General features: G+C 50.9%; 3 protein-coding genes across 17 annotated transcripts in view; 1 reads left to right on the top strand and 2 right to left on the bottom strand.

Moving 5' to 3' along the window:
* The window catches only part of NFAT5 (nuclear factor of activated T cells 5), a 40,905-nt gene extending 34,844 nt beyond the window's left edge, over nucleotides 1-6,061 (top strand). For all 7 annotated transcript variants that reach the window (XM_081335524.1, XM_081335523.1, XM_081335529.1 and 4 more), the window contains 3 exons: nucleotides 6-2,430; nucleotides 2,719-2,959; nucleotides 4,621-6,061. In XM_081335524.1, coding sequence (XP_081191650.1) covers nucleotides 6-2,430; nucleotides 2,719-2,951 — 2,658 coding nt within the window. In that variant the 3' untranslated portion in view covers nucleotides 2,952-2,959; nucleotides 4,621-6,061. The remainder of the gene's footprint in view (nucleotides 1-5; nucleotides 2,431-2,718; nucleotides 2,960-4,620) is intronic.
* A 5,241-nt stretch (nucleotides 6,062-11,302) lies between these two features.
* NQO1 (NAD(P)H quinone dehydrogenase 1) lies at nucleotides 11,303-14,735 on the bottom strand. Of its 4 annotated transcripts, XM_081336067.1 has the most exons (6): nucleotides 14,463-14,735; nucleotides 14,100-14,264; nucleotides 13,886-14,016; nucleotides 13,561-13,674; nucleotides 13,145-13,246; nucleotides 11,303-12,667 (listed from the first exon to the last, which is right to left on the bottom strand). In XM_081336067.1, exons 1-6 carry the CDS (start codon nucleotides 14,467-14,469, stop codon nucleotides 12,332-12,334), a joined length of 855 nt encoding a protein of 284 aa, XP_081192193.1. In that variant the 5' UTR covers nucleotides 14,470-14,735; the 3' UTR covers nucleotides 11,303-12,331. The 4 variants fall into 4 exon arrangements, with proteins under 4 accessions (XP_081192193.1, XP_081192192.1, XP_081192195.1 ...); XM_081336066.1 differs by having other exon boundaries at nucleotides 14,100-14,735; XM_081336069.1 differs by lacking the exon at nucleotides 14,100-14,264.
* A 2,067-nt stretch (nucleotides 14,736-16,802) lies between these two features.
* NOB1 (NIN1 (RPN12) binding protein 1 homolog) lies at nucleotides 16,803-19,500 on the bottom strand. 6 transcript variants are annotated; one of them, XM_081336234.1, is made up of 9 exons: nucleotides 19,356-19,499; nucleotides 19,159-19,291; nucleotides 18,941-19,074; nucleotides 18,713-18,784; nucleotides 18,277-18,423; nucleotides 17,961-18,143; nucleotides 17,761-17,858; nucleotides 17,535-17,679; nucleotides 16,803-17,282 (listed from the first exon to the last, which is right to left on the bottom strand). In XM_081336234.1, the coding sequence occupies exons 1-9, from the start codon at nucleotides 19,416-19,418 to the stop codon at nucleotides 17,013-17,015; spliced, it is 1,245 nt and encodes a 414-aa protein (XP_081192360.1). In that variant the 5' UTR covers nucleotides 19,419-19,499; the 3' UTR covers nucleotides 16,803-17,012. The 6 variants fall into 6 exon arrangements, with proteins under 6 accessions (XP_081192360.1, XP_081192358.1, XP_081192363.1 ...); XM_081336232.1 differs by having other exon boundaries at nucleotides 18,941-19,291; nucleotides 19,356-19,500; XM_081336237.1 differs by lacking the exon at nucleotides 18,277-18,423.
* Nucleotides 19,501-19,506: the final 6 nt, after the last annotated feature.

Genomic DNA, 19,506 nt, shown 5'->3' with positions numbered 1-19,506 from the left:
TTCAGACAACCAGCACCATTGGGCAGTCCCAAACAACTTTGGAGACCACCCTATCCAGCATGTTGGGGAATGGCACCTTCTCCTCTTCTGCTTCTCATTTGGCTCCAGAGAGTGAAAAGCAGCCCCTGCAACCAAAGTATCCTCCTGAGACCATGCCAGCCCTTCAGGCTCCGGACATGGTGCAGTCTGGCAGCTTTCCAGCCGCCTCTGCTCCGAGCCAGCTGCAGAACAGCGACACCCTCCTGCAGCAGGCCTCCCAGTTCTCCTTGAGGGAGCCTTCCTCCAGAGAGGCTTTGCAGTCAGACAGCACAGCCGTGGCTTTGTCCCAGCTGACGGAGACCCCCCAACAGCCTCCGCCCCTTCAGGAGTCCAGCCAGGCACTGCAGCAGCAGATCTCCTCAAGCATGTTCTCCTCGGCCGGTGGGGTGAGCCAGCTTCAGAGCACAATCCAGCAGCTGCAGACGGGGAGTTTTCAGCCTGGCCCTGGTGGCAGCGGCAACAGCAGCAGAAATGTTGACCTGGTTCAGCAAGTCCTGGAAGCTCAGCAGCAGCTGTCGTCTGTCCTCTTTTCAGGCTCTGAGAGCGAGGACGTTCAAGAGCAGCTCAATGTAGAAATGTTCCAGCAGGTTAGCCAAATCCAGAATGGAGTCAACCAGGGCATGTTTTCTTCATCGGACACCGTTCACTCGAGGGCAGAAAACGAGACCATGCGCCCACAACCGGAGACTTCGTTGGCTGGCCAGCAGCATCCACAGCAGCATCCACAAGCGATGGAGACGTCTGCTGCGATGGTGATTGACATGCAGCAAGGCCTTTGCCAGGCCCCTGGCTGCATGCCGTCTGACTTGTTCTCCTCCTCCTCCTCTTCCTCCTCCTCTTCCTCCTCCTCGGGAAATGGAAGCATCCAGCAGTCCCCGGTGTACCCGCCAACTTCCCATTTGATAGGTGGGCTGTCAGCGAGCGAAGACATGCAAATACAGTGTGAGCTGTTCTCTCCCAGCAGTGTCTCAAGCAACGATGCAGGCACTCCAGGGCAGCCGCAGCAGGAGCAAGTGCCCACCAGCGGCCCTGCCATGTTCCCGGCTTCGAGCTCTGTGGAAGGCAAAGAAGCTTCAGGACAAGCCAAACAGATGCAGAGCAGCGTCTTTCAGGCGATGGTCCAAATACAACACAGTGGGGAAAGCCAGGCTCAGGTTGCCCTCTTTCCTTCCTCGGAGGACATGATGGTTGCTGTTCAAGGTGCCGGAGGCCAGCAGCAGGGTGGGGGGCTCTTCCAGCAGAGTGGAGAGATGCTCTCTCTCCAGACGGGCACTTTCTTGCCCCCAGCTGCCCACTCCCAGCCTCAGCTGTTCCACTCTCAGAGCCCCATTGGGGAAACCCAGAGCATCTCTCAGGAGACACCCAATTCTCTTTTCCACAGCCAGAATGCAGCCTCTTCTTCTGAGCAGCTGCAGCAGCAGCCAATGTTTCATTCCCAGGGGAGCCTAGGAGTGGTTCCAGACCAGCAGGCAGGCAGCCTGTTTCTCTCCCAAAATGCAATGAGCTCCTCCGTTGCGCAGGAGGAGCAGATGCCGTTTTTCGCCACACAAAGTTCGCTCTCTCCCTTGCAAGGCCCAGCCAGGACTGAGCAGCAACCCTCCTTCCAACAGCCCCACCTCCAAGGCCCTCTGCTTACCCAGGAGCAGCCCCAGACGACGCATCGGGGCCTTTTCCAGGCCCAAGTAACCCTGGCTCCCCTCCCTCCCTCTGGGGTGCCTCCCAACCAGCAGGGGGGCATTTTCCAAGCTCAGCATTCGCTTGCGGCTCTTCAGAATAGTGCCTCCACCCAAGAGCAGCAGCAGCAGCAGCAGCAGCAGCAGCAAAATATGCGGTTCAGCAGCCAGAACACCATGGGCTCCGTGACCTCTCAGGAGCCAACACTGCTGTTCAGCTCCAATCCCAGCACGATGACCAGTCAGGAACAACAGCAGAGCCAGCCTCTCTTCCACCCCCAGAGTAGCCTGGTTCCGAGGAGCCAAGAGCAGCAGCCCATGCAGTTCCAGAGCCGGAGTTCAGGCTCCACCCAAGCTGAGCCACCACAGCCGCCGCCAAGCTTATTCCACGGCTCGGAGCCCGTCACCCTCTTCCTATCATCGGCTTCCATGTCTGCCTTGCAGGGCAACATGAGCCAGCAGGAGTTGCAACAACCCCCTCTCTACTCCCCACAGAGCAATCTGCCAAATATCCAGGATACTTCATCACCCACCCAGCAGCAGCAGCAGCAGCAGCAGCAGCAGCAGCAGCAGCAGCAGCAGCAGCAGCAGCAGCAGCAGCAGCAGGCAGCCACTTTGTTTCACAATGCCTCTGCTGGAAGTTCTATCAACCAGCTGCAGAACTCCTCCACCTCATCCCCACAGGCCTCCGGGATATTCCTCTTTGGCATCCAAGACGGTAAGTCTGAGTGTAAAGACTGATGTTCAGAGCACTAGATTTTCCTTGCTTGTCTGTCTCTAATTTTGGTATTCCATTTTACGTACCTGAGCTATGAAAACACAAATACAGAATTAACTCAAATCAGGGTGCTGTGGGGCCTTATGGGCATTGTCGCTACTTGGGTTGAAATTGGCATTCAGATTCATGATCCTGCTTGGTACTCCATGCTCTGAGCGATACTTGCAAGACCATGATGGTCATCAGCCTTGATCTGGATGTGTTGTTGGAATCTTGTTTCTTCTGTAGGTTGTGGCCAGCTCTTAACATCTGGACCAGGTTCCATGTCAGAGCAGATGATGACCCTCAGGCAAGCCCAGAATGAGGCACAGCCATCCGTCACGGCTCTCCTGTCCCAGGAAATGTCAGAGAGTCCTCAGATTTCTTCTGCAATGACCACCAATCAGAATATGAAGAAGATTGATGACTTGCTTGTATCCTTACAAAATGAGGGGAACAATGCCATGGCTGGCTCCTTCTAACAAGTGAGGCAAGTCAGGAACTTTTTTTTTGAGCTGCAGATGTATTTTGTTTAATTAATGAAATTGGAGAACAGGTAGCATTCTCTGTGCTGTTATTTTGCCTGGAAAGGAGACTGGATTAGTGCTCACCTTGTGAGCCGATTGATCACAGGCCTAATTCTTGAATCAGTCACTTGTTTTTTGGAGAGAAAGGCAGCTTTATATCCAAAGGTGCTGGTTACCACCGAATGATTTTGCTGTTTTAGAAAACAGTGTGTGTTGACCATAATACATCATCTTAGTCATTAATGCTAGACACTTGTCCTTGAAAAACTCAGGCAGAGTTGAAATTCTGCCAAGCTGAATGCAATTATAAAAAAGGCACTCTCTGGCACTGCCGGGTTAACTTCAGCACTTTTTTATTTGATTTATTTAGCATGATTTATTAGCCACATCAGCTCTGGCTAATTAAGTCTGGGCACTTTAGAGCAAGGAATAATAGAAACAAGAACAGAACCCCCAGAAATACACCTAGCTATCATGGTCGCCCTCAATCAGAACAAGGCACACTTGCAAGCCCTGTACAATGAGCTCAAGAAACAAAAGCTGCACCAGATTTCAGGGAAGCATCTTTAATACTCTAGGGTAAAAACATATTATTTAAAACTGTTTAAGGAAGGCCCTGGACAAACTTCTAGCAACCTTCTTCCTTGAGGTGCTTCCTAGTGGATGCCCAGAAGAGAGAATCTGTTGGAGTTGCAGTGTTCCATCTTTGAATTGGGCCCCAATCCAGAGTGAAGGGGACCCAGATAAACTGCACCCTCTTCTGTCATTGATTCCATTTCCCCCTCCCCAAAAATGAAGATTGGAAATCATGCAAAAATGCTTCTTCAGGAAGGATGCACTGCTGCCTCTTTCAGAGCCACAGCGTGAGCCCCTTCAGAAAAGCAATGACTGCTGGTTGATTGGCCCACCCCACCTGTGCTGGCAGAGGAGGCATGCTTTGGGTCCATCAGCCAGGGCATTCTGGCTATTGGGGTCCAGGAGAAGAGCCTTCTCTGCCGTTGCGCCTACTCTTTGAAACATCTTGCCCCCTGAAGTGAGGTTGGTTCCAACCCTCCTGACCTTCTGCAAGGGCCTAAAGACTGGCTTGGTGTTCCAAAGGGGGGAGGGGCTTCAGTGTTGGGGTAGTTGATAGATTAACAAGAGCTTGCACCCCCTTCTCGTCCTACTATCTTCCTCCCTCCCTCCATCGTATAACTGGATTGATTGTCTGGATTTTGTTATAGTATTGTATGTATATAGTTTTATATAGTTTTAATATTGTAAGCCACTCAGAGTTGCCTTGTGGTAAGATGGCTGGCTGATACATTTTACAAATAAATAAATCCATCTAGCCTGCTTAGCAGCCTGAAGAGCCAGGAGGATCATGACTCTAACCTGTGTACGTTCTCATGGGTTTCTGTGAAAGCAATAAGCCTAGAGAAGAATGGGGTGACTGCCATCATAGGGGATTTAACATGAGCCCTTAAGATTGCTGGGTTGTACCCATTTTTAAACTGAGGCAGCCTTTCGCTGAGTATCTTTTCATGGAGAAAACCCAGCTGTTGAAGGCTGCTGAACGCAAGTGAGGAAGGGTGAGTCTTTGTGTTATTTATAAATGTCTTTTTGTTTTCTTTCTTTCATTCAGAAATCCTGCACTGGACAGACCGATTTGAAAGACTCCTTTAGCTCTAGTGATTCTGGAGTTTAGCAAAGTAGCGTTAACTCTTCTCTGTTGAAAGATGGCCTAAAGCAACATCTTCATCCTTGCTTTGGAAGAACACCACTCTGGAAGTGCTGCTGAAGTGTGTGTGTGGTGGGGGGGGAGCCAGGTTTTGTGTTATTCAGGCATGGGCTGGACTGTTACCTCCATCCCCAGTTTTGTGAGGAATGCAGCGCATGGCTGTCATGTGTCAGCACAGGGCAAGGACATGGGCTCTCTCTTCCTCTCCTGTCTTTTTCTGGTTTTCACGATTCCTTGAGCGCATTTCCTGTGTCCTCAATCATTTGATGGGTTCCCATGATTTGTGGCTAAGTATGGGAATGGTTTCCATTGAAAAATGTGGCTTGAGTAGTATAGCACAAGTCTTCTGTGTCTGCTGTGAATCCCACCCAGGGTCATGGCTTGATGCTGCACATGTCAGGTAGTGGATTGGGCTCTGAAGCAGCAGCTGCTCCCATCAGAGTGGTGAAGGAGAGGCTCCTGCGGTGGTTTGAGGAGCACCAAGAGGGCCTTGCAGGGGAGGCAGCCTCAGATCGGGGCTGTGGCTTGCTGAGAGTTGGGCACAGATGGCTCTTCTCCCTTCTCGGAAGGAACCAGTTGCTGGTCTAAGGAACAGGCTCTTTTTGGAGCCTGCTTGGATCAAACGGTGTCTGACTCTTCTTAAAGCTTCTCACTAGTTTCCCACCCTCCTATTTAAATATTCTGCTTCTGATACCATTGCCTTTGCTGGGAGATGGAGGCTCCATGGTGGGAACCCGGGACCTTCTCTAAGCTCCACTTTGGACTCCAGGGCGGAGGAGTAGCCTTGGCCCTGCCAAAGGCCTTTGGTAAAAAGCTAGTGCGGTCCAGACTGTGTCACCCTAGCAGGCTCTCCTGGGGCTCACCTCCTGCAGCTGCCTCCAGGGCTCTCGTGCATCGACCGCTGCGTGGGGTCTCTGCCGCTCCAGAAGGTTCCTGTGCAGCTCTTGCTGACCTGGGGGGCCGTTCCGGGGACGTCCTGGCTGTCTGTCTTCTGTGTTGAGAAGAATGTCGCTTGTCTCCCTCGTGCGCCCCTGCGTGGGGCTTCTTCCCCATGCTGTGCCAGTCTGTCTCTTCTGTTAGTGGTCCGTGCGTTCTGTCCCAAGGAGTTTGGGTTACGTTTTCAGTAGTACAGGCTCTTTTGCCAATATGAAGGGAACTTTTAGGAGAGAGACTTACTCGGGGTGATTTAATTTTGAATACAGTTTTCAGTCGTTCAAGTTTTGGATGGTTTATATCTAATGTGTGTTTCATTTTTTGGAAAGCGCTATTTTGTATTTAGTAAATGATAAACTATTTTGCTATTTGTACTAGATGAGTACATTGGCGTGTATATATATGTGTGTGTGTGTGTATATATATATATATATACACACACACACACATATTGAGATTTATATATATATATATATATATATATATATATATATATATATATATATATCTCACATATGTTCACACACAGATTTTTGTGGCAAATGTGTGAGTTTATAGTCTCTTCTCCCACCACATGGCGGCGTCTGGTAATGGGGGAAGGAGGACGGGGTTTGTTAAATCTTCATGGAGTATTTTTGCTGCAGGTGTTCCTTCTTTGTCTCTGGCCATTCTGTCAGTGCTGGCTGGCCGTGAAGGCAGCTTCGTGCCTGAGGGACGGATCTCCTGCTGCAGGGGGACTTGGCGGGGGAGCCCCTTGGGGTGACTTCTTAAGAGCTGGGATTTGATTCTGCTTTTATTCTCTGTTAATGTCTAATGTTTTTGCAGGCTTTTTAATTTATAACACTAATACCCTCTGCTTTCCCTCTTTTGTAAATGCTATAGATACCTTGAACCTAATTCCGATACTGAGAGAGGTACATACATGCTGAGGGAATTATGGGGAGGCGGTGAGGAGAGTGCAAAAGGCCCCAAGTCAGTTTGCTTTTTTTGGGGGGGTGGATGTGTCACAGTTTGAGGTCAGCTCCTTGTTAAGAGGTTCTCCTGTCCTCTCTGAAGGTGCCAGGGAGGGGAATGAGCAGGGGCAGTCTGGTGAGCTGCTCGGGGCCAATGCCAAGACACCTGGGACCAATCCTTCATTGAACCAAGATTTTGCCCAGATCCCCAGGAAGCTGCTGGTTCTCCTGGCCACTTCTTGTAACGTCAGCATGTGCTGCTTGTGCAAAATGGTGGAATTGATACTTTGTTGGCTGGTCTTTACTTTTCCTTGGTCCAGTTTAGGTCAATGTTTAAATGTGTAACATTTTGAATATGTGATTTGGTTACCAAATGTATCTCTTTGGAGCAAAGGGGCTGCTCAGTAGCTGGCAGAGGCTGGTCCTGCATCTTTGCTCCTGCTTTCTATGGGCAAAGGGAACGGAGGAAGCAGAGCCTGCAAAGGCCACGAGAGACTCAGTTTCCCTTGGCAAGCTCTGCATTTAGCTGCTTCAGCAACCCAGCCTGGTTGCTGGAACTTGCTGTGTTTCTGCACAAAGGCTGCATTCCCCATCTCGCTATTTTCAGGGCAAGAAATGTGAGGGACACTGAAGAATGAGAAAGCCCAGGGGGAAGAAGGATCAATCTTTTGTTGTGGAAGGAGATAGTCCCTGCCTCTCACTCACTGAAGGAGGGATTATGGAACTCATTTGTAGAATTAAGTAGGTCTTTGTGGTTACAAGACCCAGGAAGATTAAAGTTCAAAAGAAAGTGTAGTCTTTTAAAATAAAGTACATTGTCCTTTTAAAGTTTATAGTAAGAATTTTGCCATACAGGTAGTCCTTGACTTACATCCTTTCATTTAATGACCAAAGTTACAGGAGCGCTGGAAAAATTGATTTACAACAGATCCTCACACTTACAGTCATCGTCACAGTATTCCCATGGTCACATGATCAAAATTCTAGCACTTGCAACTGGCATGTAGGTCTGGTAGTTACAGTGTCCTGGGGTCAAGTAGATCCCCTTTGAGGGGTCAAGTAGATCCCCTTTGAGATCTTCGCAGCCATCATCTGACAAGCAAAGTCAATGGGGAAAGCCAGATTCAGGTAACAACCTTGCAATTCATTCAGCAACTTTAGTGATTGGCTTAACGACCATAGCAGAAAAGGTTGAAAATTGAGCATGATTCACTTAACAGTTGTCATCCTTAGCAATGGAAAGTTGAGGACTACATGTAGAATAAAAGGCAAATTGAAAGAAAAAAGAAAGTGAAGGAAATGAAAAAAATTTAAAGACTTCCAATTTTCTTTTCAACAGGTAGTTTATTTAATAATCCCTCCTTAGAAGTATAATAAAATGTATAATCCCTCAATCTCTTATTTAGTCCAAGCCTGGCTTAATCTTCAAACCCATAAGCCATAATTTCATTTCTTTATTCAGTGAAAAGTCCATAAGGTTTCCAGTCATTCAAAAAGTTTTTTTTAAATGACTAAACAGTGTGTAGGACAAGCTTTTCATTTCTGCAAATTCTGACATTTGCACAATCCATTCTTCCACTGTGGGGATTTCATTAATCTTCCATTGCATAGTTGTGCATATGATAAACTTGCTGCAATTACCATATATAAGATCGGTCTGCCGTGAGTTTTTCTTAATTCATTTTCCATAAGACTGAATAAAGAGAGTTCTAGTTGTTTTGAAATATTAATCTTTTAAGATTCTTTGCATCATGTGAATTTGTATCCAAAGTGTATTGGCTTTTTCACAAGTCCATCATGCGTGATAAAATATCCCCTCATGTTTATAAATTTCTAACGCTACTTTGAAATACCTTTATATTTTTGATAACTTTTCTGGTGTCGTATACCAATAATACATCATTTTATAAAAAAAATTCTCTTATATTTATAACATAATGTAAATTTAACACCAATTACCCAGATTTTATCCCAATATCAATCTCTATATTATATCCAAAATTAATGAACCATTTTGTCATGCTATCTTCAAACTTGTTCATCTTCCATTTCAAATCTTAACAAAAGTTTATACATTTTTCCTATTATATATTCATCATTTCTGTACAATTCAAATTCCAATTTATATTTTTCAGTTCCATTTATCTTTTTTTTAACTCTACGTATCTAGACCATTGAAAGCTATATCCCTTTGAGTTCAGTTGCTCTCTTCATCTTAATTTCTCCGTCCTCCTGTATGAATAGGTCCCACGTTAGCTATTTCTCCATATTGGCTGTTTGTGTTCTATAGAATGCTTCTTTGCTAAGGTCAGTAAATGTATCTCCAGGCCCAACCAGTGTTCGTATTTATTCCATATTCTCAATACATTATTTTTCACATAATTAAAATCCACAATGTTATGCTACAATAAGAATCTATAGCAAACAAGCCTCAAATCATGACCCTTTATTTCATTCTTTTTTTTCTCAGCAAGACCAATCCTTTCATCCAAATTAAGAGTCCAAAGTACAATTTAAAATCGAGCAATCCTAATGCTTCCTATCTCTTGCATCCTACAGAATTTTGTATTTAACCCTTGATTTCTTGCTATGCCATACAAATCTAGATAAAATTATTTGCCACTATTTAAAAGTATTTTTCAAAATACTTTGAAATAAAAACATTATTCTAGTTATTTATTGTTGTCACAGAAATTCTTCCAAGCTGTGAGAGTTGCAACTTCTCCTTTCTTAATAAATCTTTCTTAATTTTATTCTATACCTTAATTGCCTTGAAATAACATGCAAGTCATATTAGACATGGTGATGTCTCACTAGAAAGCCGTTTGCTCCGGTGGTTAAGAGTTCAGGCTAGAAACCTGGAGGTTTTGAGTTCTAGTTCCACCATAGACACAGAGCTGGCCAGATGACTTTGGGCTGGTCACTCTCTGTCCTCATAAGAAGGCAGAGACAAACCATGAACGAAATCTTGCTAAGAAAACTGCAGGGACTTGTCCAAGCAGGTGCCAGGAGTCAATACTGACTCAAAAACGTACACACACACACACACACACACACACACACAGAGAGAGAGAGAGAGAGAGAGAGAGAGAGAGAGAGAGAGCTATTTCTTTCTCAGTTTGAAAACCACGAGGTGGGAGTGGCCCCCAGTCATTGCAAGCAGCTCCTGATTCAGTCATAGTAAGCAGGCGGTTTCTCAAAGCACCAAATTCTTTTTCAGCTACACTTCTGCGTGTCCTGAAGCAATAAGCAGGCTGATCGTCCCTTCCTCTCTGCCCTAAATGCAGCAGCTGGCTTGGGCTGTTCCAGCTGCTCAGAATTGGTTCTGTTGGCTTGGAAATGGAATCTCTTTGGAGCCAGAAGCTTTGTGAATGCCAGAGATGCTCTCCCTGCATCTCTCAGTCCCAGCTTCCCAAGTGTTGGTCACCTTACAAGGGAAGCTGCTTGGATGATGGGAAACAGGCTGCCAGTGCCGCCCCCCCCCCCCCGGCTTTCCTTCCTCTTATTTCCTGTGTTCCTGCTTTGCTTTGAGCAGGACAGAAATGAAGCAGCCATTGAGCAGCCCCTTCCAGACCCTGCAATGTGAATGTAGCCTGATTTGGCCCATTGTGCATTTGTGTATCCCTGGCTTGTGTCGGTGGGTTTCTCAGAGCACTGATAACCAATTTTCAATTTATTCTATTGAAGGGGCTGGGTGGGGTACTTGGTTTGCATTTGTTTTTTAGCTCTTCTGTGATAACTTGTTGAATATTAAAGAGATATTTTGCTTCTATTGGGACATTTGTATACTTGCAACTATATTTCTGTACACAGCTGCAGTCCAGAATAAAACTTTGAAAGTTTTCATTTCATAATGTATAACTGGCGTGCTGTTCTTTCCAACATCTTCCATTTGAGTTTTGCAAAGTGCCTTCTTCTCAGGCTCAGAAGCTGAAGAACACTGAGACTGCAGGAAGAAGCTCACCATGTTACTCATTCCAGAGCCTCATTTTTTCTGTTGCATTCATTTTCTCCAGCAGACGGCCACTTTGGGCTGCATGCTTGGTATTCCGGGATTGTCATGTCAGAAATGGTATAGGGACTCCTGCTTGGGTGGGGAGTTGGACTGGATGACCTACAAGATCCCTTCCAACTCTCTTATTCTGTTTTGTTCTATTCTATTCTATTCCTATTCTTCAACAAGCTTTGGGGTTGTCTGGGGATGCTTACCCTGGGAACAGCATTGGGAGAAGTGCAGATCTTGGCAAATGGGGTGGGGGAGGGAGACCTTTATGTGGGAATAAAGTCTTTAGGCTTGATGATCTTCTGAACATGGCCTGTGATTTGCCTTTCAACATGGCAGGTGCGAACAGAGATGGAACTCTCTGTTCTGCTTTATGGAGTGAAGACTGAAAAATGTTCCTGATAACCCATAATGTGTTTAGAAATGGGAATACCCCAAGATGCAGTTTGGGCACTGAGATTTTAGATGTGATCGAAGGCCATACAAAGTCTCACCTCTGTATTAATGTCTTCTATTCTGCATTCTGAAACTTGAGTCAATCAATCTGTGTCTCACACAGCTAAGGGGACTTGGCTTTTCTCTGCTTTTTTGGTTGTGCATGTCTCTTCTGCAAGGCCAATGGCCATTTCTAAAGCAACCTACAAGACCTCACTGAAAGAATGTATAAAAGAGAATCAAATAATCACAGAACATTGGCAACGTACATATTCAGGGCTTTTATTTCATTAAGAACATTTACAGACAGAAAAGGATGGGCAATTATCACTTCATACCTAGCATGTGACAGATTAGTCTCAGCAGCTAGACTTGGAGCTTAAAAAGCAGGCATTGATGGCATCCTAAATAATAATAAACCTTTATTGTCAAAGTACATGTGTACATTGAGATTAGCTGAGCCTCCCCCCCCTGTGCTCTCTCCCCCCAACACACAGTGACAACAAACCCTCCATCCCACCACACTATGTGAACCAACTACACCACACACCGGCCTCCCAAGTCAATTCTGCATAAGATTATGTCCCATTTAAAAGCCTAACAGCCCACGGATAAAAGCTATTTTTCAGCCTGTTGGTACGGCTGGCTATATTCCTATATCTCCTACCGGATGGTAGGAGAGTAAAGAGATACCGTCCAGGGTGTGAGTCATCCCTGAGAATCTTCCTCACTCTTCCAAGGCAACGAGCCCTGGCGATGTCATCCAGTGGTGTCAGGGAACAGCCCACAATGTCATGCTGTGCTCACTACCCTCTGTAATACTTTCCTATCTGCGGCTGTCAGACCAGCATACCAAACCACAGTACCATACGAGAGGACGCTCTCTATAGTAGACCGGTAAAAGAGGGTCATAAGCTGTTGTTCTACCCTGTTCTTCCGCAAGACCCTAAGAAAGTGAAGCCTCTGTTGGGCCTTTCTAGCCACCTGAGTTGTGTTAACTTTATTTTTTCTAATATGCAAAGAGAAAAGACTCCCAGGTTTTAGGCAACGTGAATGCTGAAGCAGTGCTAGCAGACCTCTAATCCCATTGGCAGGCAGCCCTTGAAGGCAATCAAACCCCACAATTACACCACCAAGAGGAAGAACAGAGCTGGGTGGAAAACCTACCTGAATGATCCAACACTGCCTTGGCTGAGCAGTTGCTCAGGAAGGCCCAGCTGAGAGGCCCCCTTCCCTGCACCTGCTAATTTCTAGGAGGGGGTGGTGAGGGGGGTTCACGGTCACTGCAATCCTACACAGCTTCCCCATGGGACAAATACTTCTCCTGGGCCTTGGTCTGTTGGTCTGGTGGGAATGGCTTCCCCAGGTGCTGGCCAACAGTCAGCCCGTATTTCTCCTTTTCCTGCTCTTCCTGGACATCTTTCTTCAGCACAAAGCCCTTAGCAAAATTCAGCTCAAAAAGGCTGTTTGGGGCAAAGCTGAGAGGCTCCTCTTCCCAAATGGCTGTCAGTCTCCTCTTCCAATCCTCCAGGATTTGGGAGCGGGCATTCTCCGGAGTGTGCTGGCCGATACTGAAAGCAATCTGGGGAGCCAAGACTTGGAAGCCGCAGAAATGAAGGGTGCCACTCTGCATGGGTGAGAACCATAAGTGCCATAAAGCTTGCTGGGAGTCAGGCGAATGCACCATCTTAGCATTTTGTCTTGAAAGAACCACCCATACCCTGAACATCTTGCCAGGTTCACAGAACCAAGAGCAGTTAACTTCAGAGTAGTTATTGTTGTTTAACTATAGACAGAAATGTCGCCAGAGACTAAACCAACTGCCTGCATAACTAGTAGATAATAACCTGTGAAATGTTGTGTGTGTGTCCACCTTTGCCCTTTTCCTGCACACCAGAAATTCTCTTTGCTCTTGGGAAGAGCCCCTCCCTCCTGAGACTTTGGACTACATTCCGCCCTATGCACACAATACTTTTCTTCCCTTTGGAAACCCCTGAGATGCCCCTGAGGCCTGTATTTCAAGAAGAGGCTAAGCAACATCCCCATCCCCCTCCTCAGGAAGTGAGCTGTTCCTAAGATTGGCTCCCTTGTCTTCTTTCCTCACCTGTATTGGCCAGAGCAGGATGTTAATGTCTCCGTTGATGCCTGCTGGGGTGTACATGGAACCCATCCCGCCAGTGGTGAAAGACAGCACGGCCTTCTTTTTCTGCAGGCCAGCAAAGCACAGTCAGGCCCGGCAGCCAGCCCAGCTCCCCCTGGAGGGAGAGGAACTGGCAGGGTCCTGTGGCCACCACTGCTGCCAGACTCTTCTGGTCTGCCATGTTCCTGACGGCCCCTAGCGACGGACGGCACTGAGGCTGAGGGCCAGAAAACGGCAGCAGCAAGATGCCAGTTGGGCTGGCGAGCAGACGCCTGCCTGCCGCCCCCCTCCTTTCCGTCTGGGGTGGGGACTGCAGCTCCTTCCTGGAAGCCTGCCCAGCCAAGGCGGGCCAGCTCTCCCCTCTGCCCGCAGCCGCCTACCTGGAAGGGCCCCTGGTCGTACATAGCGTCATAGGAGTAGGCAAAGCCCTGGACGAGGACCCGGTCGAACCAGCCTTTCAGAATGGCCGGGAGGCCGAACCAATGGAGAGGAAACTGGAAGGCAAGCAGGGCCGGGCGGCGTCAGGCAAGCAGGGCCGGGCGCGCGGAGCCCCCGATCCGGCACCTGGGCTGGCCGGGTTCTGACCCGCTCTGCGGAGCCCCGGCTAAGCCCGGACGACGCCGGAGTGTCGGGCGCCAGGTGCGCCGGCCGCGCGGAGAAGGGATCGGGGCTGGGCGGGCGCCAGGCGCGGCAAGGGGAGCCCACCTGGAACAGGACGAGGTCGGCGGCTTCCAGCTTCTCCACCTCGCTCAGGATGTCGCCGCGAAGGCGGCCTGCCTTCCAGGCCAGCCCGGCCTCCTTCGAGTAGTTGAGGTTGCGCGGGTCGTCGGCGTCTCCTGCGGCGGGGCGAGCGGCAAGTTAGGCGGCGGCGGCGGCGAGCGCGCCGGGCAAGGGCGGGGCGGGGCGGAGGGGTCGGTACCGGCGAAGTCCGCGCGCGACAGGACCGGGTCGAAGCGCTGCGCGTAGAGGTCGGAGACGGCGACGCTCCAGCCGGCGCCCTCCAGCGCCTCGACGGCCGCCCGCTGCATGGCGTGGTTGAAGGAGGCTGGTTCCTGGTGGGCCAGCACGATCAGCGCCCGTCTCGCTGCCGGGAGAGGAAGAGGAGGAGGGAGAGGAAGGCGCCGGCTGGCTCGCTCGCGCACACACACAGCCGCCGCCAGCAGCCAGAGGAGCGGCGCCCCGGGCAGAGCCGCAGCCCGCCGGCCGCTCCAGCGCTCCCTGCGCGGCGGAGCTCCGGAGGGGCGGCGGCTGGGCGACAGAGCCCGCCGCGAGGGAGACTTACCAGCCATGGACCGGGATCGAGGGCGCCGCGGCGGCAGGACGAGCGAGCGAGCGAGCGAGCGAGCGCGGAGGCGCCTTTAGCAGCGGCCGGCGGCGGAGAGCAGCAGCGCGTCGAGGTCCAGAGGGCGCTCGCTCCCAAACTGGCCCGGCAGACCCCGCCTCGGCTACGATCGCCGGCCTTTGGGGCGGCGCTCCCCCCCCCCCGCGCCTCGCTCCCTCTCCCGTCGGAGGCTGGGCTTCCCGAGTCAAGGGTACCTTAGCAGACCCTCTGCTCTTCGGCCGCCCTTTCCCCGCTAAGGGTGCCGCTCTCCCGTGCTTAGGACGCCTGTCCCCGAGGACGGAAGTGGCCGATTAGCCCCGGGACCAGCAGCTCGAATGCGGCTGCCACTCGGCCTCGATGGCTGGCTCCCAGCTGGGGTCCCACTAACTCCGTCTCCTTCAAAGGGGGACAGCTGGGATAGAACCTGGAAGGAACCGCTCCGGGTGCACTAAAACAAGGAGGCACCGGCTCCCCCGGGACTCCCGGATCACAGGCCGCGGGTGGCAACCATGCTGGTATCCACAACAGGAGAACCTGGGCCCCAGACGGCCTTTGTCCACCATAAACAGGTGGCTTCCTGCCAGCTAAAAGATGGCCCTACTCTGGGTGCTCCACCCACTGGCCCCCACTGCCCTCAACCCACTGAAACATCCCACCAGGTTACGCAGGAGCAGCTTCAGTGACAACAGATTTCTGCTGCCAGATTTCCATATAGGTGGGAAGGTAAAGAGTGCCACAGGCATCTCAGTGCAGCAAAACCCCTTCCCGTCAGCTGAGAGGCAAAGGGGACGCCGGCGGCTTTTGGCCCTGCAACTTGGAATCGAACACAGGCCAGAGCAACCTGCACACCGAAGGCTACAACAGCCCAGCCAGTCTCACTTCAAAGTGAAGACAGAAACACCTCCCCCGTCCCTCCAAAGGGCCCAGTCTGAGACAGTCCCCAGGCCCAAAGGTTTCCTCTTCCAAGCTTTCAGGCTTATGCCTGCAATGGCCCATATGGCCCTGCAGTCACCATTTACTTTTTTGCCAGAAATACTTCTGGTTTTCAGCAAAAAAAGGATCTATAACAAATAGGTTTGCTTAACAACTGCATTTGCTTAATCACCACAAAATAGGTCATACAAAAGGGTCCTGCCATGTGATGACCCGCTTTACGACAGCCACAACCTATGACCATAACCTCCAGGCTCAATTACAGTCAGAAGTCAAGGACTACTGTTACACATCTGCAGCTTGTCCTTCAGAGGTAAAAATCATAACATAACCACCCATATCAGCTGAATTGGTTAGAGCTGGTAGTTCAAATATTCAAGCCCAAATTGTACTACAAAAGCCACTCACTGTTCAGTCCCACTAGGTAGGCCAGGCGAGAAAGCCAACTCCAGAGGAAGACTAGAACTACACTTCATTAAGAGATGTAAGAGACTCTGATCAGGCTTTCTGTCCTGTCCTCCTTACAGTCCAGAGGACCAGATAGGCGTTTGCCTTCCACACGTTCCTGGCCTATTTCCCTCAAGGTCACCTTCCTTACTCATTGCAGGACAAAGATCAGGAGGAAGGGAAGAGAGCCAGGCAGGAAATCCTATCAGACTTGTCTGGTGAGGGTGTGTCCTTTCCAGATGGCCAGGAAGCTGGAGTGGCCCCTGCAAAGCCTTACTAGTTTTGCACCCAACTCTGGTGGGCTTCTGTGGCCTGAGCTCACACAAGACCCGTCAGAACAAAAGCAACGGGAAAAGTTTTGTTTTTTAGGCTGAAGCGGTTGCGGAGTTCAAAGTCCAGCACACCAACCCAGGCAACTGGGCATTTTCCAGATTCTGTGCATTTAACCACCTGTAACTGCTGAAACACAGCAAGCCTGCAAAAATTCTTTTTCACAGGAAACTGCTGGAAGAAGAAAGCTTAATTCCTTTCTTCAGTCTGCAAGTGATCTCTCAAGGGACAAAAACCAAACAATGTAGGACAAACAAATTTGCTGAGTTTCCCAGAAGGATTTGTTTCATCATATATACCTCTAGAGCCAGAACCCCAAGGGAGGTTTCTAGCATCTGCTAATGTTAGGAAAGCCAAGATGCACATTTGACAGATGAATTGCTACACTGAAGCATCTTGGAGCGTACCTCGAGCATCTCTGAAGAACAGTAACACCAAACTGGCCCATCTCCAGCCATCTAAATCCATTCTGGATTGTTGATCAAAAAAAGGAAGGCGAATGATGGTCCTCTCTGCTGCTTGGGCTGTCTAACCACAGCAGAAACCAGAGAAGGGTCTCTGTAGGGAAGTTTCCATCAGCTACACCAAGCATCACTTGAAAGAAGCCAAGTTTATTTTCTCCATATCTAAGAAACAGCCAAAACTGAAGAAAAACCAGGGTTTATTTCAAATACTGTTGCTCTGCTTCTCAAGAGTCCAAGTCAACTTTGTCCAAAAGCCACTTTCCCTGCAGCCCTTTCTGGATTGCCTCACAACAGCCCTTTCACCTATGGCCAGAGGGCTGAGTCTGGCCTCGCTCCCTCATTTGTTTTTCAGAAACTTTTTGCGACTCATGTTTGGGTTCAGGCGCCTTCTGCCTGCACCCAGTGCTGCATCCCGGATCTGCAGATTGGCTGCCCGGCTATGAATGTCATGTTCAGCAAAAGGAGAAACTCCAGCCACGTAATCAGGGTCAAAGGCATTGGTCTTCTGCCTGGCCTTGCGGGAGAGCCGCTGCTGGGGGAAGCGCTGGTCCTCCGTCAGATGGGGATTACTGGCGTGCTTGCCTCCTTGAGGAGCCGGCAGAGAGTGCTGTGGAGACAAGCCCGGCAGGCCATTACCCCGCTGGAAGCAGTGGCCTTACTTGGCTTGCAAGAGCCCTGAGCAGCCTTGCTCTGCCCAACTGGTTCTCTGGCCTGGGGCTAGCAAGCAGGGAGTGGTCATCTAAGATAAGTCAGCTGCTCCCAGCCCAGCACTTCTCATGGGGGGGGCAGTAGAGGAGAAGCAGCCTCCACTAGAGGGGAAAGGGGAGGCAAAAGCAGACCACCAGGATGGGGCACTCACCCGGAGGCCACGTGGGTTCAGGACTTTGGGGTTCTGGGAAAAATGCAGGTGGAAGCTGCCATCGTCTTTCACTGTCACGGCCACTTTCTTCAGCGTCTTGTTCCCACAGTGGGGGCAGAAGAGCCGGGTCATTGTTGAGGTTGTCCTAGAGAGCAGCACATAAGCCCCGTGAATGCCCCACGGCTTCCCAGCCAGTAGCCAGCTTGTGCACCTGTAACCCACATACCTGAAACAACCATGGCAACGCAGGATGTAGCTGCGGGCCTGCTGGATCAGCAGGCCGTTAAATGCCAGCACATGTAGCCCCATCTGCAGCAGAACATTCTGAGGGAGACAAGGAAAAGGCAAGTCAGGAGGAGCCAGATCACGGCAAGGCCCAACAGGGATGAACAGGGGGCTGGCGGGTTTCACAGAGCGCCTGCTTGCCTGCATAGCAAAGTCAGTGGTGACGCAGCCAACTTGCACCTTGGCAGGCTGACTGCCCCAGCAAGTGCTCTGCTGGATCTGCTCAATGTTCCTTGGCGTGATCCAGCCATCTTCCTTGCTGCTCTCCTCACTACTCTCCTGGCCTTCAGGGTCCCCTGCCTCTAACAGAAGAGGGTCCGCTTCCTGTGAAGGACAGAAGGATTGGGCAGCATCTATGCACATGGTACCTGCCCAGTTCACGGAGTCAAGGAATCCTGTCTGTGCCAGTCATGCAGCCACCCCAGTGGTGTGAGAAGGGAGGCAGTGGATCTCTCACCAACAGGCCTTCCAGGTCCTCCTCTATGTTTGGCAGAGGATTCCTCCAGAACAGGAAAGAAGAAAACTCAGTCTCTGCAAGTGCTACAGGATCTCCTGGATCTGTTTCCGCTACCAAAGGGATCGTCTTATTCCCTGGGCATTTTGTCTTGGGGTTGAAAGTGCAAAGCAAAATGAATCTCAATTGATGCCGGTCCTGTGCAGCACCTGTCAGTCAAGGCAGCTGCTGTCCCCAGTAACTGGCAAAGAAACAGCCCTTTCTCCGCATCCTCCAGCCTCTTGCCTTTGGGGAGGGTTAATGGGAGGGCAGAGCTTTTGCAGAGGCTCCCGTCAGGGCTTAGCACCAGGGCTTCTCACAGCATCAGCAGAAGGAAAGGCGTTCTCCTGCCACCACGGAGACAGACTTGAGGCTCGGAGTGGCTAACTCCCACAATTACCTTAGGGGGGACATGGAAGCCAGGAACATCAACCGGTGCTTCAGGGTGGCGGTTTGTAGAGCTGAGCTGTACCTGCAACGTTCAGGCCACGGGGAGTCTTGAGTGGGCAGCAGCCGCAGCGCCGGGTCCAGCCCGGCATCCCCTTCCCCATCCCCTTCCCCACCGATCCCTCTTCCTCACACGAGCAGATCGGCTGCCCGCATCGCCCTCGGCGCAAGGGGGGGGTACCTGGGGCCGCGGCTCCGTCCGCAGGGGGCGCCCCCCGCCGTGCTCGGCCTCCAGCTGCAGCGTCAGGGCCAGGACCTGGATGTCGGCGGCGGAGAGGCTGCGGAAGTCGCCCGTCTGCTGGGAGAACTCGGTCACTGCGGGCACAAGAGGCTTTCCTGGGGGCTGCGAGAGGCGGCGGCGGGAGGGGGTCGACGGACGGGGCGGGGGGAGGCACTCACCTAGACGCACGTGCTCGGGGAAGGGCTGCCGGAGAAGCAGCTGGAAGGGCAGCCCCGCCAGCCGCCGCCGCGCCGCCCGGTCCCGGATCTCCGCCAGCACCTCCCGGGTCGTGTAGACGCGCCTGCCGATCTCCTGCGGGAACAGCGGGTTAGCCCGGTCCGACCCCGCCCCCGCCCCGCCGCCCCGTTCTCGGTACCTGGAGCGGCGCCGCCCGAAGGAGCGCGCTGGCGTCGGCCACCAGATGCTCCACGGGCGCCATGCTGAGCCCGGCCAGAGAGTAGCGACGCGCTAGAGCGGCACTGACGCCAGGGGAAGTACCGCGTGTCCGCTGGCTCCCCCCCCCCCGA

This window comes from Vipera berus, assembly GCF_964194415.1.
Source record: "Vipera berus genome assembly, chromosome: 10".
In the NCBI taxonomy this organism is placed as follows: Eukaryota; Metazoa; Chordata; class Lepidosauria; order Squamata; family Viperidae; genus Vipera; species Vipera berus.
This window is presented reverse-complemented; position numbering and strand designations above follow the sequence as displayed.